Here is a 27,539-nt window from a genome sequence, read left to right as displayed (position 1 = left end):
TTGCTATGTTTATTAGTATGTTACTCATATATCAGTATTAGGGTGCATTCAGACTACGTAACGCCGGGCGTGTATGACAGCCGTACACGCCGGCATTACGGCAGACTGCCGAACACTTCCCATTCACTTCAATGGGAGCGCTCGTAACAGCGGCGTTTACGAGCGCTCCCATTGAAGTGAATGGGAAGTGTTCGGCAGTCTGCCGTAATGCCGGCGTGTACGGCTCTCATACACGCCCGGCGTTACGTAGTCTGAATGCACCCTTACTATTATTATTATTATTCTGTTTATATTATTTATACATCAGCATGATCATTAGTATTATTATTAATATTATAATTATTAGTATATTACTTATAGTTTAATACTGTAAGGTTACAGTTTGGACTTGACTTATTATTATATTACTTATAGAACAGTTTTATTATTATTATGTTTGTCCTTAGTATAGTTATTATATTTATTAGTATATTATTATCATTATCATTATTATTATTATTATGCTTGTATATTACTTATAGATTATTATTATTATGTTTGTGTTATTTGTATATCTGCATTATCAGTATTATTATTATTATTATTATTATTATTATTATTATTATGTTTGTATTATTTATATATCTGAATCATCAGTATTATTATTATTATTATTATTATTATTATTATTATATTTATTAGTATATTACTTATAGATTATTATTATTATGTTTGTATTATTTATATATCTGCTTTATCAGTATCATTATTATTATTATATTTATTAGTATATTACTTCTAGTGTAACACTGTAGGGTTATAGGTTGGACTTGATAGACGGCTGTTTCCCTCCATCCTCATCTATGTTCTTATGTTACAGGAATGTTCCCAGCTCATTCCTTATTCCCCGTCGTCACATGTGATATTAGATGTGATCCATGCATCTATCGGAGCTGATACACGGCGCGGTCTGTGCACCCGTCTAAGTGCTCTGAAAACTTCAGCCTGAATCATCAAGTGAGAGCAGAGAATCCTCCTCTCATCCCTGGCAGCCAATCACAGCGCAGCCCAATGTCAAACTTTCCTCCAGTGAGATGCAGTGAGAGTGGTCCCTGCCCCCAGCCCTATGCAATCCTGCAGATGAGCCCCCATCCTGTGTGTATAGAGGCGAGCTGCCTATTGGCCGGTGTCTGGCATGTCTATTGTGTGCATGCTAATGCAGCTGCCTGTGTCTCTAGTCTGCTCGTCTATAAGGGACATATGGAGAGAACATCCAGGAGCCAGGGATATGCTGGGCTCACCTAGCCACTCATAGGATAAGACTTACTCAGGGGGAGCACCTGACGGGGAGTCCTGCAATGAGTTGTCTGGATGTTATGTATCATCACCAAGTGTATGGCATGCACCAGTATCTGCCTGGCACGGCAGCTTGTACATCAGCGTATTACCACCACCATCATAACCAACAGGTGAGGCTCTTATTTATCTGTCTGTACAGTTACACAGAATAGTAATGAAATGTTGTAGCATGTTAGATACAAGATAAAAGGCTTTGGGAAGAGTAGTGGGTACCTGTGCGAAGAGTAGTGGATACATGGAGCTGACCCCCGGCTGATGTGGCGGTGCTACATACTGAGCTAATACACTAACATAGAAATAAGGGAGCACCTAGACGAACCTCATGGCCTGTGTCTGCCATCAAGTCTTTATCAATGGCATTAAAACAGTAATGTAGCAGAGCTGAGTTTGTCAGGTGGCAAAAAACATTGTGCTATCATGACACTATGTAATATTATCTATATTTTTACATAGAACTGCAGGTATACCAACAGACAGTTATCACCATCACTAATAATATGGTACTGAAAAATTATATCCCTAATAGGACAAATAATAGGAAAGTATGAAAATAATATCATACTATTAGGATTGTGTGATTGACTGAGGACTAAGAGGAAGCCCTGCGGCAATGACTGCTACACATCTATAGTGCACGTAGTGTCAGCTGACTATCATACCCTCCATATTACTGAATAAGTGCCCTAGAGTACACCCCAGTCTGTATACTGCACTATAGGTCCGGGTGGCCATACTGTGCTAGAGTCAAGTAGGAATTCTAAACTTCTTTGAAAAGTTATCCCAAGGAATTGATCATCTCAATCTGTTATCTATCTATCTATCTATCTATCTATCTATCTATCTATCTATCTATCCCATATCTATCTATCTATCTATCTATCTATCTATCTATCTATCTATCCCATATCTATCTATCTATCTATCTATCTATCTATCTATCCATATGTATTTATCTATTTAAAAACATACAGACATAGAAGATTAACAGTAGACCAGATGGTCCATTGAGTCTGCCATTATATTATTTCCTTTTTATGTTAGTATTTATCCCAGGCGTATTTGTATTCACTTGCTTTACATTTTCCAATCACATCTGCTGGAAATATTATCTATCTATCTATCTATCTATCTATCTATCTATCTATCTATCTATCTATCCATCTATCATCTATTAATTCTATCTGTATTATCTATCCATCTATTTATCTATATCTATGTATCCATCAATCGATCTACCTATATAAATTATCTATCACATATCTATCTATCTATCTATCTATCTATCTATCTATCTATCTATCTATCTATCACCTATTAGCTATATGTCTAATTATCTATATGTCCATATCTATCTATTCTATCTTTGTATCTATCAAGTCTGTCCATATCTATCAATCTCAATCCACACATATTCTCGTATAATAGAGCCAGGATCTTTGCAGTATATTTGGACTTTTGCTAGCATTGGCTCAGGGATAATTCTCCTCCATGGATATAATATGTGAGCAGTGACTGTGACCAGGAGTTACCTCCAGTGTGCAGGAATGTGCAGCTCAGCAGACATAACAGCACCTGGAAGTGACATAACAAGTGGTGTATACAGCGCACTGACTGATAGGCGCTGGGGATAGCATGAAGTACACTGGCCTAATGTAAGTCCTCACCTTCTTATATGTTGTTTAGTGTTGTGTCATAGAGTTCTGTGCAAACATAAGGAATCCTGCAAAATTAACACAACGTGTGGAAAGGAATTAATACACACATATGTGTGATATGTTCGGCTTTACAGGATTGCTACCTTGTCGCAAATACTACAGCCACTAAAGTTCAGTGACACACTGAACTTCGATAATATATATATATATATATATACATATATATATATATATATATATATATATATGCGTGTCTATATATAAAGCTTTATATTATATGTGTATTATATGTGAATATATATATATATATTTATATATATATATATATCTTGTTAAAAAAATAAATTATACGGTAACAATTGTAACAACTTTTGGATATTAAGATGTAGCAGAGCTAAATTTGTTTATACCTGTTTAACCCTCTATAGGACCTCATGATCACCTCCTGAAGGTAATATAGTGGCATTACCTGCAATCCTATTAAAAATCACAGCTAATACATTATGATCCCCATACTGTAAGTTTTGCCACAGCACACACTCAGCTCTGCTACATCCACACAGCTCAGAATTTGTTACTCTTTGCAAAAGGCAAATGTTTAAGCGCTGGCCACGGACTTAGTGGCCCTGGTTATTTCTCATGGCCCCCTATGATCTCTGCTGGCCCTATGTAGTATTAGGGACAGATTGTGGCTAGAAGAATGGTGTCCTCTTATCAGCCTGACAGCAGACTAGAAGCATGCACAGAGCGTGGGTGTGAGGTGGGGCCTGCACTGACTTGGCTCAGACATCGCAGTCATTAGAGACTCCAGAATTCTGTTGTTGCATTCCATAAAGTTTTATCATTATTAAGCATGAAGATCATTCTTTACATGGGAAGTGTCTCTGAGAGAAGGAATCTCGCCAGTAATAGAGAAGTATTCCTAAGCTGTTCTGGCACTATGTGCAACTACAGGAATATTTGGCGGAGTGGACACAATTGTCATACAGTCAGAAAGTATAAGTTTGTACATCCTGTAACTAGTACTGAGCAAAGTATAGTGAGAAGTGCTGTATAGTAGTAATAGCGGGGAGTTAAGGGGGATATGACCATATATCTGGTTGGAGGATGATGAGCCAAAATTGACCAAGTTTAGAGTTGGATACCTGGAAACTATATCTTATATAGTGTGCATGAGGTTCAGGCTCGGACACTGGTCTCTAGAGCTGCATTCCCCATTATATTCCACTAGATATAGGTATAACATAGTGGAAGGGTAGAGTCAAAGCAAACCTGCAACTCCCCTGACATGTTTGTTTTAGCAGATATTTAGCAGACATCTTTTCTTATAACTGTGTTGTGCCGCTCCTTGGTTATTCTTAGAAATTTATGAATGCATTATCCAACTGGGAGTGAATCCTTCACATTGTCAAAGGGGTGTGTCCCTGCATAGTCAGCACTGATTGGACAGTGCCAGAGTAGGCAAGGATACACCCCAACAGGTAGCATCCAACAGTCAATGTATTCATAAATTTCTACCAGGGATGATAGAGGAAGTGCACAATGTTCCAGAATTATTTCATAGGATATAAAGTTATTAACTAAAACACACATTTCTTCAACTGTACTGAGCTACTTGGCTCTGAAGGCCATGTTTTCTTTAGGAAGACTTAGGAAAGGGATAAGGAGCTAAGCAGCAATAATGGAAAGAGAGATGTAATGAAACAACAGTGCAGCCAAGCAGCAGGGAAGGCAAGTAGGATACATGGCTATAAAGCTAGAGGTATAGATAGTAATTTGCTAATCTGTATAGCTAGAGATATAACCAGTAGGACACATGGCTATATTGCTAGTGGTATAATAGTAGGATGCTCAGATGTATAGACAGAGGTATAACCAGTAGGATACAGGATTGCGGCTGTATAGCTAGAGGTATAACAGTAGGATGCTAGGCTGTATAGCTAAAGGTATATCTAGTACAGGGGTTCTTAACCTTGTTTGAGATACCGATCCCACCAGTTTCATATGTACATTCACCGAACCCTTCTTTAGTGATAAATCAAATATGATTTTTTTTCCAAATTCAAGACATAGGTATATGTTTTTTCCTGGTACACAAAATGAACCGTGCATATGGCCTAGGGTTCGATCGAACCCTGGTTAAGAACCACTGATCTAGTAAGATGCATGGTTGTCTAGATAGAGATATAACAATAGGTTGTTTACCTGTATAGATAGAGGTATAACCAGTTGGATGCTCAGCTGTATAGCTAGAGATATAACTAGTAGGATTCTAAGCTGTATAACTAGAGGTATAACCTGTAGGGTGCTCAGCTGTATAGCTAGTGGTATAACCAGTTGGATGCTCAGCTGTATAGCTAGAGGTATAAGAGTAGGATGTTCAGCTATATAGCTAGAGATATAACTAGTAAGATGCTAAGCTGTATAATTAGAGATATAATCAGTAGGATGCTGAGCTGTATAGCTAATGATATAACTAGTAGGATGCTAAGCTGTATGACTAGAGGTATAACAGTAGGATGTTCAGTTGTATTGCTAGAGATATAACCGGTAGGATAGAAGGTTGTATAACTAGAGGTATAACCAGTAGAGTGCTCAGCTGTATAGCCAGAGATATATCTTTTAGGATGCTAGGCTGTATAGCTAGGGGGATAACCAGTAGGGTGCTGATCTGTATAGCTAAAGGTTTAACCAGTAGAAATAGAGAGATTATGCTTCCACTATATAGAACAATAGGGCAACCACATCTGGAATATTGTTTCCAGTTCTGGAGACAACACCTATAAACACATAGATGAAAATGGTGGGGAGTCTGGAACTGTAAAAACATAAAATACAACTCAGGTCACAAACTATAGGGAAAATCTATCACAGCTATCCAGTAGAAAACATTTCCTTTTTGCCCTCAGCAACCAATCAGATCTCAACTTCATTTTTTAACCCTCTCTGGTAAAATTAAAACTCTTCTGTGATTGGTTGCTATGGATAACAAGGACCGATCTGTCTTTGCTAAGTCATATCTTTATTACATTGCACTTAAATGCTGGACATAGTCCTGTGCTTTTTCTTCATTTGAAAATATGGGGAAAAAAATAAGATAATTTTTTTAGCGTCTTAAGATAACATGTGTGAAGATTTGGCTTAGAGAGCAGATAATTGGTAAAATATCCTGGAACTATTTGCATTTTCCACTATTTGGACATGGTTTAGTGTATTGTGCTGTAGCCATTGTCTACCAGACATCTTTAACATTCACAATACGCACAGAGGGAAACAATTTTTGTCTTTTGACATTCTCAAAGGAAACTTGTGGCCTCATAAACATAAAATGAAGGCAAGAGGGGATAAAAATGTAATGGAAAGTTGTAAAAGTTTTGTGCGTAGCTGTGGTAGCTCACTGCGAATTACAACTAGTCGAAAAATGCCGTTCCTGAGTCAGTAGATGTTCTGCACTTTGTATTCCTGGTGCGTTGGTCATCTAAGTGTCTAACAATCCTATACCCCTATTAGTCATAGCGTCTCAAGTAAATTCAGGCCATAACTAAACTTCTTGTACTGATCATTCAGAAGTGTCCATGTAACAAAGTGTCCATATAATAGTCCTATACCCCTATTAGTCACATTGTCTCAAGTAAATTCAAGCCCTAACTAAACTTCTCCATGCCTTCTTCAACCTCCTTTGCCTTTACTTTTGTGCTGGTCATCTATAAGTGTCCATATAACAATCCTATACCCCTATTAGTCACATTGTCTCAAGTATATTCAAGCCATAACTAAACTTCTTCATGCCTTATTCAACCTCCTTTGCCTTACATTTTTGTACTGGTTGTTTATAAGTGTCCATATAAGAATCCTATACCCCTATTAGTCATATCTTCTCAAGTAAGTTCAGACCATATCTAAGCTTCTCTGACCTCCTTTGTATATTTTTGTACTGGTCATATATAAGTGTCCATATAATGTATCCCCTATAATAATCCTCTATTAGCCATATATTCTCATGTAAGTTCAGGCCATAACTAAACGTCTAATCCCCTATTAGTCATATATTCTCATGTAAGTTCAGGCCATATCTAAGCTTCTCCGACCTCTTTTTTATACTGGTCATATATCAGTGTCCATATAATGTATCCCCTATAATAATCCCCTATTAGTCATATATTCTCAGTTCAGGCCATATCTAAGCTTCTCCATTCCCTCTTCTTTCCAGCCCAAGACCTTATTTTTTAACAAATTTGCCCTGAATGGACTCACATGTGAAAAAAAAATCTAGGGTAAAGAAAAAAATTTTAGGGTAAAGGAAATTTTTACATGTACATATAATGATACTATCCCCCTATTAGTCATATCTTTTCACGTAAATTCAAGTCATATCTAAGCTTCTCCTTCCTCTTTCCAGCCCCGGGGATCCAAAAGTACCCAGAATGGACGCACATTAAAAAAAAGTCTGGGGTAAAGGAAACCACCTCCCTTGCCCATCCAATGATACAATCCCCCTATTAGTCGTATATTCTTAAGTAAATTCAAGCCAACGCTAAGAACATAAATTCTCTATACTTTCTCCAGTCTTCTTTGCCTTTCATTTTTATACTCTCCGTTTATAAGTGTCCATATAATCCATACTAAACTTCATGAGATATTGCCCATAGCAATCGCGCCACATTTTTGATTATGGATTTTTGATATTTTGTCATTTCCTTCTCCCATATTAGCATTGTCTTTTGCAGGTGTACACTGTATACATAAAGTCTGTTTTGTTTTATATAGTCCAGAAGGTAAATTTGACCCTATAGGTTAAATAGGTTACTTTTTCAATATTCCTGTTATTATTTTGTCTCTGGCTCAGATATGATAGGATTCCATGGAAGAGAGTGTTCTCTGCAGAAGGTAACATAAGAGAAGGTTGTAGATGTGTTGTCATTGTCCTGCTGGCCGCTGTCACTCACCCTGGTCATTGTCCCTTTTATATGTAGGTGAGGAGGAAGTCACCTCCTGGGCATTGTCAATAAGGGGTGGACAGGACTCACTATTTATCTTACTTAGTAAAAGAAACAACTCTAGATGAATCTTTAGGCTATTGTGTATACAGATGGATATTGGAGTTTTGATATGTTAATACAACTTGATTTTGTTCTTGTGTCCTTACGTCTGTCATGTACATAATGCGGGTAGAGCACATCATGTCGGATGTGATGGGGACACAGAAAGCTTATAGTAGTCCAAGGTTATTAAAACAAAAAGTATTGTATTTATATTGTAGAAATACTTGTAACAGTATCTATCTATCTATCTATCTATCTATCTATCTATCTATCTCTAACCATCTATATATCCATCCATATCTATATCCTATCTATCTATCTATCTATCTATCTATCTATCTATCGCTATCTATCTATCTATCTATCTATCTATCTATCTATCGCTATCTATCTATCTATCTATCTATCTATCTATCTATCTATCTATCTATCTATCTCTATCCATCTATCTATCCATCCATATCTGTCCTATCTATCTATCTATCTATCTATCTATCTATCTATCTATGTCCTATCTATCTATCTATCTATCTATCTATCTATCTATCTATCTATCTATCTCTATCTATCTATCTATCTATCTATCTATCTATCTATCTATCTATTCATCTATCTATCCATATCTATCTTCTATCTATCTATCTATCTATCTATCTATCTATCTATCTATCTATCTATCTATCTCTATCTATCTATTATCTATCTATCTATCTATCTATCTATCTATCTATCATCTATCTCATCTATCTATCTATCTATCTATCTATCTATCTCTAGCCATCTATCTATCCATATCTATCTATCTATCTATCTATCTATCTATCTATCTATCTATCTATCTATCTATCTATCTATCTATCTACAGTCCTATGAAAAAGTTTGGGCACCCCTATTAATCTTAATCATTTTTAGTTCTAAATATTTTGGTGTTTGCAACAGCCATTTCAGTTTGATATATCTAATAACTGATGGACACAGTAATATTTCAGGATTGAAATGAGGTTTATTGTACTAACAGAAAATGTGCAATATGCATTAAACCAAAATTTGACCGGTGCAAAAGTATGGGCACCTCAACAGAAAAGTGACATTAATATTTAGTAGATCCTCCTTTTGCAAAGATAACAGCCTCTAGTCGCTTCCTGTAGCTTTTAATCAGTTCCTGGATCCTGGATAAAGGTATTTTGGACAAACAATTCAAGTTCAGTTAAGTTAGATGGTCGCCGAGCATGGACAGCCCGCTTCAAATCATCCCACAGATGTTCAATGATATTCAGGTCTGGGGACTGGGATGGCCATTCCAGAACATTGTAATTGTTCCTCTGCATGAATGCCTGAGGATTTGGAGCGGTGTTTTGGATCATTGTCTTGCTGAAATCTCCATCCCCGGCGTAACTTCAACTTCGTCACTGATTCTTGAACATTATTCTCAAGAATCTGCTGATACTGAGTGGAATCCATGTGACCCTCAACTTTAACAAGATTCCCGATGCCGGCATTGGCCATACAGCCCCAAAGCATGATGGAACCTCCACCAAATTTTACAGTGGGTAGCAAGTGTTTTTCTTGGAATGCTGTTTCTTTTTGGACGCCATGCATAACGCCTTTTTTTTATAACCAAACAACTCAATTTTTGTTTCCAAAATGAAGCTGGCTTGTCCAAATGTGCTTTTTCATACCTCAGGCAACTCTATTTGTGGCGTACGTGCAGAAACGGCTTCTTTCTCATCACTCTCCCATACAGCTTCTATTTGTGCAAAGTGCGCTGTATTTTTGACCGATGCACAGTGACACCATCTGCAGCAAGATGATGCTGCAGCTCTTTGGAGGTGGTCTGTGGATTGTCCTTGACTGTTCTCACCATTCTTCTTCTCTGCCTTTCTGATATTTTTCTTGGCCTGCCACTTCTGGGCTTAACAAGAACTGTCCCTGTGGTCTTCCATTTCCTTACTATGTTCCTCACAGTGGAAACTGACAGGTTAAATCTCTGAGACAACTTTTTGTATCCTTCCCCTGAACAACTATGTTGAACAATCTTTGTTTTCAGATCATTTGAGAGTTGTTTTGAGTAGCCCATGATGCCACTCTTCAGAGGAGATTCAAATAGGAGATCAACTTGCAATTGGCCACCTTAAATACCTTTTCTTATGATTGGATACATCTGGCTATGAAGTTCAAAGCTCACTGAGGTTACAAAACCAATTTTGTGCTTCAGTAAGTCAGTAAAAAGTAGTTAGGGGAATTCAAATCAATAAAATGATAAGGGTGCCCATACTTTTGCATGGTCAAATTTTGGTTTAATGCATATTGCACATTTTCTGTTAGTACAATAAACCTCATTTCAATCCTGAAATATTACTGTGTCCATCAGTTATTAGATATATCAAACTGAAATGGCTGTTGCAAACACCAAAATATTTAGAACAAAAAATGATTAAGATTAATAGGGGTGCCCAAACTTTTTCATAGGACTGTATCTCTATATGATTGAAGTATTCTATAGTGTAATATAGGATATATTTAGTTGTCCTCTATATGATCTTAAACAAGTTATATCATCGATCAGTATTTTCTATAGGACGGAACTGTCCCTGTGTAAAAGGACTCTAAACCATTGAACACTACCATTTGCTATTGATGTGCCTTCACAGCTCATTGTAGCCCAGCACTTCTATGTATTAGGCCTCTCAATCATTAGGGCGGCTACTACACCATATTGTATACGTAGGTTTCCTTCTGGTAACTTGCTATTCATGGTCCGCAGAGACATATTCCATATAATGTATGGATTACGATAAGCCAGTGTGACCCTGAAGATCATTCTAAATAACCCACCACTTGCCTGTTGTAGAATCTGTACAGAGGATCACTGGCAGCGCCCTGGGACACAGGTTAGGTTTGGGATGTTTGCACCGCAGATTCTGGCACATGTACTCACTTTGTTGTGGTGGAATGGAATTGAAACTATTTGGTAACACATTGTGCCAGAATGCTGTGAGATGTCTGCACGCCTGTTTATTTTTGGGATATTTTTGAGAGTTCCTGGATTCTTGCTCAGTATTACTCTTACATTTCTGTATATGTCTCCTTCAAAGACTAACATGCTTTCTAGTGAAGTCAGTCATTTATTACGGAGCCTTCCTGTGATGCCCATGGTGACTTTCAGCAATCATTCATCTGGTTGTCAGGGTGAGAATAGACATAGTAATGGAGTCAGCAGCAGAACACTGACTGGAAAATGAATGACTGGTCCAAAGCTGGGACCCCCACAGATCATTAGTGCAGGGCTCCCGAGTCCCCCAGTTGTGCTGGGAGGAGGGGGTTTCTCCAGAACAGTCGTTGACTATGCTCCGCTGCTACTCCATATAGCACTATGGTTGTAGGCAAACACCTGGATAATGTAGTGTTTTACTAGTATTACTCCTCTGATTTGGATATACACAGTCCAATCACATTAATGTGACCACCTCTCAAAATCCAGAATAGCCACTTTTGGCAGAGCGGACCACTCCGAGACGTGCAGGAAGAGAGGGGATGTTGTGATGATGTCACTGGGGTGTTGAGCCATGCCGACTCCAGTGCCGTGGCCAGCTGCGCTAGGTTACGCGGTTGAGCATCCATGGCGCGAACAACCCGATTGAGGTGGTCCCACAGATTCTCAATTGGGTTCAAGTCCAGGGAATTTGCTGGCCAAGGGAGTACGGTAAACTCATCCTGGTGCTCCCCGAACCACACACGTACACTGCAAGCTTTATGACACGTCGCATTGTCCTGCTGGTAGATGCCATCATCCTGAGGAAAAACAATTCACCTGTAGGGGTGAACATGGTCCGCAAGGATAGGTGCATACTTGTGTTGTTCCATCGTCCCTTCTACAATGATGATTGCACCAAGATGGCTGATGACACGCGCCTTCTGCGATTGGTTATTTAACGTTGACGTCAAAATTAGGCGGTGCTCACATTAATATGACTGGACTGTGTATGTATAAGCTGATCATATGTGATGTAGCAGTCACACCTAGGACAGAGGGGTAACTGAAGTGGGTGCAGTCATAGCAATTGCACCAAGGCCCTAAGGCCCTGTTGTCTAAGAGTCCTAAATACCTGATACTAGTATAATACTCTAAGAGGTAGGTGGAATCCCCATTAAAGATTTTGCATTGAGGCCCTGGTTTGTATACCCAGAACTAACTATTAATAAGGATAATTCTATTAATTCTAGTTTTTTTTTGTTCCCTCTATTCATTGGCCAAATACATATATAAACAGTAACCGGGGATCAAATTGACCCTTTCTTTCCTTCCTAAAGGAGGAGGAATCCAATAGTCAGGGGTGAACTGTCCATTTGGGCATTTAGTCAGTGCCTGAGGGTCCATGGGGGCAAACAGTTTAAGGGGTTTTACACCTCACAAATATTGGTTAGGAGGCAATAAACGTACGTCAAGGATAAAATCCAGCTTCAACCGCGATGCAACTTCATCCAAACTTCACGTGGTTATAATAAAAAATAACTTTTATTGAACTATATTAAAAAAGTCACATGGTAACTCAGGAATCAGTAAGTAACACAGCTACGCGTTTCGGGAATTACTCCCGTCCTCATGGTATAACAGCATATCTACTCTGACACTATTTAAAATACACCTGATTTTACTGACCCCTCCCAATTTTGTTAACTCGATAAATGCCAAACCATACATATAATATCAACAATAAGTATATAGATCTCAATAACACCACGTACTTATATCATTATTAAACGTTTATTGTACAAATATTGGTGACAGTACTCTCAAAATGGGTTAAAAAATACAAGAACTTGTCCCTGGGTTCTTGCAGGTCTCCGCCTTATGATTTGATCAGCCAATCACTGGGGCAGTTCTGATCTGCCTCATCCTCTGATTGGCCGAGGGGGCCATTCCTTTCTGTTTGGTGAGATCAGTAGGGGCCCGGGATATCCTCAGAATAGGAGCCATGTGGGATCAGTGAGGTACCCATAGGTTCTTATATTATTAATACATTTTGAGCCCATTGGCAATAATTTTTGTCCAGCTACAAAAACAAAAAAAAACAAAAATAAGACCAAAAGAAAAAAAAAATCAAAAACAGCCAAACTGCAAGTCAAAATTTTATGAACGCAAATCAATTATTTCCTTGCTATGTATCATAGTAAGTATTGTAGTAAGGGGTCTATGACTTTTACCTCTTAGACTGAGTTCGGATGGAGTTTTTTGGTCTGGAACTTGATGTGGAGGCCGCCTCAGATTCCGGACCAAAGAACCGGTAGCCGCGACTGGATGCCGGTGCAGTTATGGCACTCTGCTCCGAATTAGGCCCAAATGAATGGGCCTGGTCGGGAGGGAGTGTCTACAGGCGGACTCTGAACTGGCTGCGGAATCCGCCTGAAAGAAAGGGCATATTGCTTATTTTTTCCGCGAGCAGGAACAAACCGCTCTCGGAAAAAAGAGATTACCGGCACCCATTGATTTAAATGGGAGACGTTTTTTGGTCAGGCTTTTGATGCGGACTCCGCATCAAAATCCTGACCAAAAAAACCCCAAAACCAAAAAAAACCCGTCTAACTCAGCCTAAGTCCCCAAATCCCTTTCAGTCCTCCCCTGACAATATTGTCTGTTTTAATTATACAAGATAATAGAATTGCGAACCTTTTTAATGTCACCTCACAGTTAGACTTATGGCTTCATGTTTCTTTCCTCCCCTGTAGAAGAAGATTGCCGCCTACAGTAAAATGCAGGAAGCCTTAGAGATGGCCTTTCCAACCAAGCAAGAAGAGGATGAAAAAGACCAGCCTGCCGAAATGGAATATCTGAACTCGCGCTGCGTCCTCTTGACCTACTTTCATGGCGACATTGGAGCGGTCGTAGATGAACATTTCTCAAGGGCCTTGAGTCAAATGAGAAACTTCAATCCAGAAAATACAGCTTCAAAGAGCAAAACAGGAACAAGTCGAGGTAAACACAAATCTTGAGTTTCTGCCATTACTAAAATTGCTGTTTTATAGAAAGCCATATATAAACTTTAAATTAAAAAAAATTACCATAGAGGACAAAAAAATCTGATTTTTCAAAAATTTCAACTGAACCTCTCAACTCAAAACATAATGCAATCTACAGTCAGCAGGGGGAGCTGCACGGAATAAGATCTCATCTAGTGGGAAATGGTTCAGAATAATGAAAATTATATAATAATAATAATAATTATTATTATTATTATTATTATTATTATTATATTGTATCTATTTAAATGTATTATTTCTATGTTTAGGAGTCCAGTGGGCGGTCTCACTCATGAGCAATAGCCTTCTCCTAATATGCATATAGAGATCACTGTCAATCACTAAATAGGACCGCCCACTGGACTCCTTTTTACTCAATCAAATCTTATAATCTGAATATTTTCCCACAAAACTACATAGCATATTAATCTGCACAGCTCGCCCTGCTCTATAATATGCTGCCTGCAGACCAGACTATGTATTCAATATGACCTGTCCCTTTAATGTTTAGAGTTCATAGATACCTTTAAAATGTAACTAATAAAGTATCAAAACCTTTGGATAAACTGAACAAAAATCCTAAAAGTGAATTATTGTCTAAACTCTATTGTAGATTTATGGGACATCCCACAAGTCATGGGACTTTTCCAACAGTTTTTAAGTAGTTTGTGTCCCTTAAAGGGAATACGGTATAGGGGTCTGATTTTTGCAGGGCTGGCTGCTGGGACCCCTGAAATCATAAGAATGAGGGTTCGGAAGATCCTTATGAACAGAACATTAGCCATTATTATGGAACTGGCAGTCCTATAGAAGTGAATTAAAATTTGGCACTTACAGGGTGAATGCCAAGGGTCCAAGCAGTCCCTCAGTGATCAGACATTTATCCCCTATCGTCTTTCTATGATAGAACAAGTCAATGGAAACCTACATATATATATATATATATATATATATAACTGATAAACAATATCTGACCGAAAAACCAACCTCCCTCCCGCACCGGGTTGCATTTTGGCTGTCCACAATATTGCCTCCCGTCAGTGCCACATGATCCAGGGAATCGTCCCAACATTGTAAGGGGCTGAATCACATGCAAATAACAATCATGTATAACAGATGGAGAATTTAGAGCAACTCTTCGACTCTTGACCTTCAGCTTTAGTAGAGAAAAATTTGCAAGAAAAAAAAAAAGTAGCGATCCTAGAAACACAAACAGTAACACAAAGCTTCACGACTCCTAATATTCTTTCTGTTAGACATGTAAAGGAAAATCTAATCCAGGCATCAGAGACTGTTCCCATGGGATGTTCCCTCTTAAAATAGTTGACATTTTACTTATAATTAGAAAAATGAGTGAGCTTAGCCCCGAACAAGGGAACAAACTCCAGCAAACTATTATTCAGTAGACAAATGTATCCATTCTTGAATATTCTGCTTCCCCTTTTCAGTCATGACTATAAAAGGCGTTCTAGTATGTCACAGATCGATTATATCACTGGGTTTGGAGGACCCTCTTTGTGTATTTGCTTCTCGAAGACGTCCTTGTAGTATGTCGGGTTTACATTGGTCCAATTAGGATGAATGCTAAGGAGGATGCTGTAATGAGAATGAAATGAGAAGAATCCTAAAGGTCACTTTGTAGGAATGATAGTTACAGGGCTAAAAAAACTTTCCCTTGTAGCTTGCCTTCCTGCTAGATGTTCCAAGTCAAGAAACCATAAACCAAGATTATCAAACTAAGTGGAGATGATAAGACTATCCGAGATGGATAAAACACAATAATATACAAAGGATTATTAGCTCATTGCCAGTCTAGATCTGGAGGAATACGTGTCCACAAGACTCTGATCCCATGTCAGGAGAGAGAAGACACCGAACCAGTTCTCGACCGTTCTTGAAGTGTCCAAATACTGTAGGATGTTAGTTCAGGAAAAAAAAAAATTGACAGAAAAATCCAACAGATTTTGCCACCAAATTGCAGCGGATTTTACTCCACTCATAAAAGGGTTAAAATCCACAGTGAAAATCTGCACAATAAAATAAATTTCTGTGGATTTGAAATGTCAATTTCCATGGAAATTTCTCATGGATTTTTTGGATGATATTTGGTATATCCATAGTCTATTTGTCCCATGTGGATATACTCTAGAAATTAGCTCGGATATTTCTCCAATACCAAGTTTTAAAGTAATCTTTATTTAAGATATCATGTTAAAAACATTCAGTGGCTCAGTGGTTAGACTGCAGTACTGGAGTCCTGGGTTCCAACCCCGCCAGGAACAACATCTGCAAGGAGTTTGTATGTTTTCCCCGTGTTTGTGTGGATTTCCTCCCATTCTACAAAGACATACTGATAGGGGAAAAAATGTCCATTGTGATCCCTATAGGGGGCTCACAATCTACATTAAAAAAAAAAAAAAATTCAGGGTACTCATCCGGTTGAAAAAGTCAATGTTTCTATCTTGAAGATTAGTTTGGCTATTAATGTGGAGCTTGTAATAAATGTTACATATGCAGGTATTTAATGTAATAGAAGCCACTGGGATAAATACCTGCATGTGTTGCATTGCTAACATGTTATGTCTAAGGATCCACATGGTCTTGAAATGCGTCAGTGTGGAATTTCTCATCTGTATGCAATCCATGAATTTTTTCACATGATTCTCTAATACAAACTATCTCTGAAACTATGAATGCCTGACAACTGGCTACACTGATTTCCACAGCTACTATCCTAGCTGGAGACTATAATGTAAGGTAGACTCCGGTAGACCATATAGGGGCTTTGTAGAATTTAAAAATTTGTAGCTCATCAAGTTCTGAACCTCACAATCTACTTTGTGGTAGCCTTCAGGTCAATGGTGTTCATCTTCTCCAAGTTGGACGTCAACGTGGTACCGGTTAGTTAGTCTCTAAGTACAAACTCTCTAGGAGAACATATATATATATATATATAGCTTGGAAATTGTGGATTTATATCTTACCCATAGTCGGAGATGCCTGTATGGTGATCCATGAACATTTGTATCCATCAACAAATTTACAAACAATGACAATTGTGAGTCTATAATTAATAAATTAAGGACCCCATATACATTAGACTAAGCACAATGAAAATAGACAATTAAAAATTTAACAATGATCGATTGTTTAAGTCAACCAATGACACCATCTCCTGGAAAGAAGAAGACCATGTTTGAAATCTTCGTGCAGTAGTCAGAAGAAAGATCTTTTGTCCTCAAATGATCTTTCGTGGACAGAATGTTCTCAGAATGTTGTATGAACGTTCCCAGAAACATTGCTTTGTCTTTTTCTCCCATGTCATTGGAAATCTGTCGCCAACTGTATAGGTGACATGGACTATAATGTGTATGACTGCATCTAGGAAACAATCGTCCTCCAGATGATCCGTTATTGGTTCATCAGCCCTCAACCTATTCCTAATTCATATGGTCACCTTTAATATGTACGATTGAGGTCTCTGTAACTTTGTCCAAAATGATTGATTATTGATGTTTTTGTCCTATTTTTATTTTCAGACAGTCCATCAGTATCCTGTCAAAGGACTGGTCTACCTCCATCACTATGGACAAGCTCATATCAATCATCACCACCAGCTTCCTTAAGTGGAGCTCATCCAGACTTTACAACAACGGCCACTGGCACGTTCTCCACCCCTGACCCTAGCAGTTGGTCCGGAGAAAATGTGCATCAGACTATCCCGCATCCTCCACCAGAATCTTGGCATTATCCATTGGCTTCACCGACCAGTTCTACATATGCGCACATGCATGATGTTTACATGTATCACCACCATGCACATCCACATATTCACCATCACCATCATCATCACCATCCCGGATCCCATCTAGACCCACGATACGGACCTCTACTAATGCCTTCGGTGCGTTCAGCCAGGATTCCTGCACCGCAGTGCGATGTAGCTAAGACAGAGCCAAATACAACCACAATGGCTTCGACGGCTTGGGCTGGGGCATTCCATGGCACTGTGGACATCATACCCAGTTTTGGATTTGAGACAGGTAACAGCTTTACGGCCTAAATTGTCACGTTTCTAGACATGTAATGCGGACAGTAAGACTGCAAAGGAAGTCAAATCCAGAACATGCTTCTCTTTCGGGCCTGGGAGAGAACTTTTCCTATAGACCTATAAGGACTTTATGATTGTATTTTCTTATGTGAAACCAAATACCAATTTCCATGTAAATGTTTTGTACGTCATCTAACTCTTTTTTTTTTGGATTTTGACCAAAGCATTCTGTGAATATTTCAAAAACATAGACTGGTTTTATATTAAATATGAATGATTTCTTAATGCGTTTCCTCCAGATTGCTCCAGTTTTTTTGCGTGTGGTCTGTATTCGTGCTTTACAATTCCTCCACTTGAGTGATTGAAACCAGATCATTCTGGGCGAACAGAATAAGTGATCTAATCTACTTTATGGCCAAAAAACAGGTGTGACAATTTTTTGCAGAGTCATTGACTTGCTGTGAACAGTCTATACAACTAGTAGAGTGGAAATATAAAGAGCACTGGCCCGTAATGAGTTATGTAAGTCTTAGAAGGAATTATTTGTAAGTTTTTCTTACGTATTATTATGCGTTTGGATACTTTTTATGGCAATTGCAAATACAAAAGGTGGATAAGAACTCTCATAAGCTGGATTTACAGTCGTAAAGCTAAATTCTTTATAAACTCCATGTGACGTTACACGTAAACCTCATAGGAGGAAAGGCTATAAAATTCAGCCTGTGCCGTATGGTCTAAATATATTTAGTATTGACTGTATCTGTTCTTGTATTCAAGATTTGTGCTGCTTTTTACCACCAGTATGTCTTATAGATATATAAAGGGTACCTGGTACTCGTAACAGGTTAAATTTTTTTGTTGTTGGGGTCCGGTTGGAATGGAGGGACAGGTGCCAAGTAGGGTTGAGCGATCGGGATCGGAAAAGATTGGATTCTGATCGGCGATCAAGCAAATTTCACGATCGGGGTTGGCTGGAAAATGATCGGAAATCAGATTTTGAAATCTCTAAATTGGCTCAACCATAAAAGTGACTTTTCCCATAGAGAAGCATTGACTTGGGTTGAGCGATTGGGATGGGAAAAGATCGAATTCCGAGCAAATTTCACGATTGCGATCGGTTGGAAAATGATCGGAAATCTGATTTTGAAATCGAACCTGAAATCGGCTGAGCTTTGCGTCCCCTTAGTCTTGTTTGGCTCTACATGAAGAGATGGGGTTAATAGTATCTAAGAAATATGCTAACACTGACTGGTGGAGTGTGACTGGTGTGACTTAAGGCTCCATTCACACAGAGTAACGTTGGCGTTTTTTTGTGCTTATTTTGTGCTTATTTTGGCACATAGCGCCGCGTAAACACCGCGTTAACGCCGCGTTTGCACTGCGCTATTTTGCGGTCGCATTGTATGGCGCAAACGCGGCGTTAACGCGGCGTTATGTGACGCTATGTGCCAAAATAAGCACAAAATAAGCACAAAAAACGCGGTTACTCTGTGTGAATGGAGCTTTAGTGCTGCGGCCGGCCCCGTCTCAGTCCTTCCCTGTCCAGTGATATTCCTAGCCACCGAGTAAATGTTGCCGTGCTGCTGTTGTGCCAGTTAAAAAGCTCCGTAGGGCCTCAGTACAAGAGCGGGATTATTGGACGTTCCTGCAGTTTGACCCCCACCGATCATAAAATAATTCCATATCACAACCATATACTGTTATTTTATAATGGGGAAACCCTTACCACTTTTCAATTTTGTGGGAAAATAGGTTATCTATTCTTTTTCTTCTTTTTTCACCTATCAAGAGTATAATTCCAACACCCAGTACTCCCGCTGATCAGCTGTTTAAAGGGTGCTTGTGTAATCTCTGTGAGATGAGGCTGAAACTACATTACACAACCACATAGAAACAGACCATGTCCAATGCTAAAGAGTCATCTCTGAGCTCACACAAGTGTCATGGCCCCTTCAAACAGAAGATCAGCATGGGTACTAGGCTTCAATCCCCCACTGATGTCTTATTCATAACCTAACCTAAGCACAAGCCATCAACAAAAAAGAATTGGACCGCCCCTTTAAATCCTCACCATTCAAGTGAACGCCATATAAGAATACATGTAGGTGATAGAGCCAGTGTACGTCATAGGAATGCTTGGCTTGCATACCTGATACAACAGGGCTGGCTGTCTAACTATATTCAGGGAGCTATAGTAAATGCCAAGGATCAGAAACCTCAGCACTGAACACACAGGAGGACAAGACAGGACAGGACAATCCAGGAATCCCGTGCACTATACATATTTATCATGGGATTAAGAAGCCAGATACCACAAAAAAATAGGTCTTAGACTACTATGGCGACTAGTGTACATGCATGTTTAAGTACTGCAAGAAGGACTTTTCTCTCTGCTACTTTATGGGAAAAACCAATTATAGTCCATGGGTCTCCGCTTATAACCGCTTTTTAAGCAAATAGGGTTTCTGTCTTTCTGTTACCCAAGCAGGCCCGAAGGACGAAAAGCCTAGTGTGAACCTAGTGTTGGCCTGAATGCCCAGTAGAATACACGGGAAGAATATGCAAATCTGTCTCCCAAGATGTAAACAGGGAGACAGTGCCTCTGTTATGCCGCCCTCTATGGGAAGCACCCTGAACACCATGCCTGACTTTCCCAGAAGTCTTTACTGTATAATGCGGGGTTATAACCAAATCAATTTCTCAGCTACGCTGGCACCGTTTCTGTCTCTTTGGACTTCATCAGCGCAGCCTAGAGAGAACTGAATTGGTAGAAGTGGGAGGCTGAGAGTCCAGATTATGGGATAATGTCCATCCTTAGGAAGAGACCACCTTCTCAGGTGTGTGGAGACTTATACAGCCATAGTTGCTCCACTGCAAGGTGGTCTCTCCCTAAGGATGGACGTTATCCCCATAATCAGTAGTATACAGTACAGCTTCTGCTGTATTCTCAGTAAAAGAAGCATATTCAGTTCACTTATTGTATTATTATTTGGATTGATGACCCAACTCCTTTAAAGTTATCCCATATCTACTGGATACAGGAGTCACACAGAACTGAATTGAGAAGTTGTGTACAAATGACCTGCCTTCATTAACACAGGGCTACAAGTCACCCCCTCTCCCCCACCTTCTCATGTTAAGCGACAGTCTCAGTGATGAGAACCCGCAGGTCAGTTATTCTGATATTCAGATACCATTTTGGCAGGACAAAGGCTTTTCATCTGTTTCTGAGAGATCATAGGCAGCAGCATTTATAACAGAACAAGTGGATGTCCCATTACTGACTGCTAGAAGACAAGGAATTAGCTCTCCACTCCATGCGGCTTCATCCTGGACTATTATACTTATCATTGTCACAGATCAGGGATGAAGCAGCAAGGAGTGCTGAGATGATTATATAATTGATTTTCCCTAACCACTTGGATTATGTATTAGGACATCTACCTCTTACTCCTATAAATGCTGCGCTCTGAGGAGGAGAAGGAAAGCCTATGTCCGGTCTAAATGATATCCCAGCTTCTTTCAGTGGGGATACAACAGAAGCTGTACTGTATTCTATATACCTATATAGTATTTTGAATACATGAGTTGCCGTCACAAGCAAATAATAGTATTATATCTCTAAGGAAATATTATCTTTTTTAATTAAAAATACTTTACAAAGTTATTCTAAAAGACATATTCAGTTTACCTGAAGAATATGTCAAGTAGTGAGAACAATTGTGAGAACAAACTGCAACATATGCAAGCCGATTTATTTCTATTCATAATCTTCTAATTTAGCATTTTTTGAGATAAATTTTAGTCTGGATTCGCATGCAGCATTATTGGGCAATTGGCAAATTGCAAAACTGCAATTGCTTTACTATCACTTGTTGTGGTTTTGCATTGTAGTTATTGCCTCCTCAAGTTTTACATGTGAAATAGTTTTTTTAAATGTTTCACTTTTAAAATCTGTGTAGCCAGAAACTAAATTAGATAGATAGATAGATAGATAGATAGATAGACAAATACTGTAGATAGATAGATAGATAGATAGATAGATAGATAGATAGATAGATAGATAGATAAACAGACAGACATGCTATAGATATATACTGTAGATGTATGATAGATAGATAGATAGATAGATAGATAGATAGACAAATACTGTAGATAGATAGATAGATAGATAGATAGATAAACAGACAGACATGCTATAGATATATACTGTAGATGTATGATAGATAGATAGATAGATAGATAGATAGATAGATAGATAGGAGATAGATAAATAGATCGATACTATAGATAGACTGTAGATAGATAGATAGATAGATAGATAGATAGATGATAGATAGATAATAGATAGATAGATAGATAGATAGATAGATAGATAGATAGATACTGTAGATAGATAGATAGATAGATAGATAGATAGATAGATAGATAGATAGATAGATAGATAGACAGACAGACATGCTATAGATATGTACTGTAGATGTATGATAGATGATAGATAGATAGATAGATAGATAGATAGATAGATAGATAGATAGATACTATAGATAGACTGTAGATAGATAGACATATACTGTAGATAGATAGATAGATAGATAGATAGATAGATAGATAGATAGATAGATAGATAGATAGGAAATAGATACATAGATAGATACTATAGATAGACTGTAGATAGACATATACTGTAGATAGATAGATAGATAGATAGATAGATAGATAGATAGATAGATAGATAGATAGATAGATGCTGTAGATAGATAGATAGATAGATAGATAGATAGATAGATAGATAGATAGATAGATAGATAGATAGATAGATGCTGTAGATAGATAGATAGATAGATAGATAGATAGATAGATAGATAGATAGATAGATAGATAGATAGATGATAGATACTTTAGATAGATAGATACTGTAGATAGATAGATAGATAGATAGATAGATAGATAGACAGATAGATAATAGATACTGTAGATAGATGATAGATACTGTAGTTAGATATAGATAGATAGATAGATAGATAGATAGATAGATAGATAGATAGATAGATATCTCCTGTTTTGAGCCATAGGCTATAGGTAAGTGTAGAGGAATCCACTGTGGTTTGCCTGCAGTATTGCGGTCTGTGTGTGATTCTCGGTCTCCGTTCTCTGACTATATGAATGATGATGAATGATCATGTAACGTGTGATGGATTTTGCTATTTATTTTGCTTTCCATCCCTTCTCATATATACTGAACCATTGAGGAGCTCAGAGCAGAATTCTCCTGGTGTAGAGTAAAAACACGCAAGAGACTCTGAAAATAAGCAAAGTAACCAGACATAAGTCTCCCCAGTATTGTGCTGTAGGTAGGTTACAAAGAGATCTGCTGAGCGCTGCACTAAAGCTTTAGCACCTCGGGAAACTCACATTCTGTAATAATTACAGTCTGCAAGACGTCTCTCAACAGGAACATGCAAATTATTAGGCTGGAATTTATGGATGGCTGTAGCATTGTAACAAACAGGTTAGCAGATGGCTTCATCGGACGGGGAAAAGAAGGATCCTATTCTTATAGAATATTCTGGAATTTCCCATGTGCACTTTTTACTGTTATACTTTTCAATTCATTAGCAAAATCAATTACCATGGCTGTAGAAATCTGATATATCAGTCCGTGGAGCTAGGATGGAAGATAATCCTTATTAAAGGGAACCTTACACATTGTGTATGCAGTCTAATCTGCGGGCGGCATGTTATAGAGCAGGAAGAGCTGAGCAGATTGATGTATTGGTTGGTGGGAAAAGACTCAGCGTAACCCGACATTTATCCATATAAACCTCTGCTCATTCTAGGCTTAGGAGTCCAGTGGGCGGTCCTACTTAGTGGTTAACATCCTTCCCTGTGTTAGTTTGCATATAGAAATAATTGTCAATCAAAGACTAGAATCTCCCACTTATTGACAGCTATCTTGGCATGCACACTTATATGGGGAAACATCTTTTATCGAGTAGGACCACCCACTTGACTACTAAGCCCAGAATGACCAATGATTAAATGTATAAAGTACAGACTATACTAAATCTTTACCAGTTTATAACATTTATATGGAAATTGTTATTATCAATCTTAAATATCATAATATAGGTTTTTGTTATAGAGATTAGGTTAAAGGATTATGTCCTTGTTGCCAAGTTCTCCCGTATGTTTAGGATAGGGGGGAACTTGCAGACTGGTGGGGGTCCGACCACTCAGACCATCACTGATCAAGAGAATGGGGTAGTCTTGCCCCCCCTTTCTGAAATGGACACAGCTCTAGGAGTCTTAGAGAGTCTTAGACATAGCTCTAGGAGTAGAGATGAGCGAACAGTAAAATGTTGGAGGTTCGATATTCGTTTCGAGTAGCCCCTCAATATTCGACTACTCGAATCGAATATCGAACCCTATTATAGTCTATGGGGGGAAAATGCTCGTTTCAGGGGTAGGCAACGTTCCATCAAATTATACTTACCAAGTCCACGAGTGAGGGTCGGGCTGGATCCTCCGAGAAGTCTTCTCCGTGCAGCGTCCCCGCAGCGTCTTCTGGCTCTTCATTCACTGTGCCAGGCATCGGGCCTGGGCAGAGCCGACTGCGCATGCCCGCACTACAAGCGGACATGCGCAGTCGGCTCTACCCAGGCCCGATGCCTGGCAGAGTGAATGAAGAGCCGAAAGACGCCGCGGGGCAGCTGCACGGAGAAGACTTCTAAAGGTAGGAGAAGAACCAGCGTTGATTGGCCAACTGTATAGCATTCAGCCAATCAATGCTGGTTCTGCATCGAACTTTTACATTCGAATAGCGAGTGGAACTCGATCGAGTACGAGTATTTAGAATACCTTAGTATTCTATCGAATACCTACTCGATCGAGTACTACTCACTCATCTCTATCTAGGAGTCTTGGAGATTGCCAAGTGTTCTATGGAGATGAACAAATTGGTTCTTAGTAGAGATGAGCGAACAGTGTTCTATCGAACTCATGTTCGATCGGATATTAGGCTGTTCGGCATGTTCGAATCGAATCGAACACCGCGTGGTAAAGTGCGCCATTACTCGATTCCCCTCCCACCTTCCCTGGCGCCTTTTTTGCTCCAATAACAGCGCAGGGTAGGTGGGACAGGAACTACGACACCGGTGACGTTGAGAAAAGTAGGCAAAACCCATTGGCTGCCGAAAACATGTGACCTCTAATTTAAAAGAACAGCGACGCCCAGGTTCGCGTCATTCTGAGCTTGCAATTCACCGAGGACGGAGGTTTCCGTCCAGCTAGCTAGGGCTTAGATTCTGGGTAGGCAGGGACAGGCTAGGATAGGAAGGAGAAGACAACCACAACAGCTCTTGTAAGAGCTAAATTCCAGGGAGAAGCTTGTCAGTGTAACGTGGCACTGACGGGCTCAATCGCCGCAACCCAGCTTTCCCAGGATCCTGAATGGAATACACTGTCAGTGTATTCCCGTATACCCGATATATACCCCGATACCCGTTCCAACGGTGTGCCCCCCCACCTTCACCCCAGAAATACCCTGCAAGTCCCCTAGCAATAGAATTGGGGCTATATACACCCACAACTTTTACTACTGGTATACAGTGCCATTGTCTGACTGGGAATTCAAAGAATATATTGGGGTTATAAATACCCTCATTTCTTGCTACTGCCATATAGTGCCAGTTTCTGACTGGTAATTCAAAGAATATATTGGGGTTACGTGCACCCACAATTTTTACTACTGGTATACAGTGCCATTGTCTGACTGGGAATTCAAAGAATATATTGGGAATACAAATACCCTCATTTCTTGCTACTGCCATATAGTGCCAGTGTCTGACTGGGAATTCAAAGAATATATTGGGGTTACGTGCACCCACAATTTTTACTACTGGTATACAGTGCCATTGTCTGACTGGGAATTCAAAGAATATATTGGGAATACAAATACCCTCATTTCTTGCTACTGCCATATAGTGCCAGTTTCTGACTGGTAATTCAAAGAATATATTGGGGTTACGTGCACCCACAATTTTTACTACTGGTATACAGTGCCATTGTCTGACTGGGAATTCAAAGAATATATTGGGAATACAAATACCCTCATTTCTTGCTACTGCCATATAGTGCCAGTTTCTGACTGGTAATTCAAAGAATATATTGGGGTTACGTGCACCCACAATTTTTACTACTGGTATACAGTGCCAATTTCTAACTAGGAATTCAAAATGCGCAAGGCTCCCGGAAAGGGACGTGGACGAGGCCGTGGGCGAGGTCGGGGGAATGGTTCTGGGGAGCAAGGTAGCAGTGAAGCCACAGGGCGTCCCGTGCCTACTCCTGTGGGGCAGCAAGCATTGCGCCACTCCACAGTGCCAGGGTTGCTTGCCACATTAACTAAACTGCAGGGTACAAACCTTAGTAGGCCCGAGAACCAGGAACAGGTCTTGCAATGGCTGTCAGAGAACGCTTACAGCACATTGTCCAGCAGCCAGTCAGACTCTGCCTCCTCTCCTCCTATTACCCAACAGTCTTGTCTTCCTTCCTCCCAAAATTCCGAAGCTTTACAGAACAATAACCCAAACTGTCCCTGCTCCCCAGAGCTGTTCTCCGCTCCTTTCATTGTCCCTCAACCTGCCTCTCCACGTCACGATTCCACGAACCTAACAGAGGAGCATCTGTGTCCAGATGCTCAAACACTAGAGTCTCCTCCATCTCCGTTCGATTTGGTGGTGGATGACCAGCAACCCACCCTCATCGACGATGATGTGACGCAGTTGCCGTCAGGGCATCCAGTTGACCGGCGCATTGTGCGGGAGGAGGAGATGAGACAGGAGTTGGAAGAGGAAGTGGTGGATGATGAGGACACTGACCCGACCTGGACAGGGGGGATGTCAAGCGGGGAAAGTAGTGTGGATGTTGAGGCAGGTGCAGCACCAAAAAGGGTAGCTAGAGGCAGAGGCAGAGGTCAGCAGCTTAGGCGAAGCCAGGCCACACCCGGAATCTCCCAAGATGTTCCAGTTCGTACCCACCTCGAGGGCACGTTTCTCGAAGGTGTGGAGTTTTTTCAAGGAATGCGCCGAGGACAGATATAGTGTTGTCTGCACAATTTGCCTCTCGAAATTGATTAGGGGCTCTGAGAAGAGCAACCTGTCCACCACTTCAATGCGCCGTCATTTGGAATCCAAGCACTGGAATCAGTGGCAGGCAGCAACGGCAGGACAAAGGCCGCCTGCCGTTCACGCCACTGCCACTGCCTCTGCCACTGCCTCTGCCTCTGCCACTGCCACTGCTGACTGTGCTGGCGATGCACTCCAGAGGACGAGCCAGGACACCACTTCATCTGCCTCCGCCACTTTGTTGACTTCTACCTCATCCTCCCCTGGTCCTGTCTTATCTCCTTCTCCTGCACCATCAAAGGCACCATCA

General features: G+C 39.7%; 1 protein-coding gene across 2 annotated transcripts; it reads left to right on the top strand.

Annotated features, from left to right (window-relative positions):
- Window positions 1-1,168: 1,168 nt before the first annotated feature.
- On the top strand, window positions 1,169-18,253 carry VGLL3 (vestigial like family member 3). Of its 2 annotated transcripts, none has more exons than XM_075262593.1 (3): window positions 1,169-1,448; window positions 13,766-14,009; window positions 17,593-18,253. In XM_075262593.1, exons 1-3 carry the CDS (start codon window positions 1,338-1,340, stop codon window positions 18,114-18,116), a joined length of 879 nt encoding a protein of 292 aa, XP_075118694.1. In that variant the 5' UTR covers window positions 1,169-1,337; the 3' UTR covers window positions 18,117-18,253. The 2 variants fall into 2 exon arrangements, with proteins under 2 accessions (XP_075118694.1, XP_075118693.1); XM_075262592.1 differs by having other exon boundaries at window positions 13,763-14,009.
- The last annotated feature ends 9,286 nt before the right edge of the window (window positions 18,254-27,539 follow it).

Source organism: Leptodactylus fuscus, chromosome 2 (assembly GCF_031893055.1).
Source record: "Leptodactylus fuscus isolate aLepFus1 chromosome 2, aLepFus1.hap2, whole genome shotgun sequence".
Taxonomy (NCBI): domain Eukaryota; kingdom Metazoa; phylum Chordata; class Amphibia; order Anura; family Leptodactylidae; genus Leptodactylus; species Leptodactylus fuscus.
This window is presented reverse-complemented; position numbering and strand designations above follow the sequence as displayed.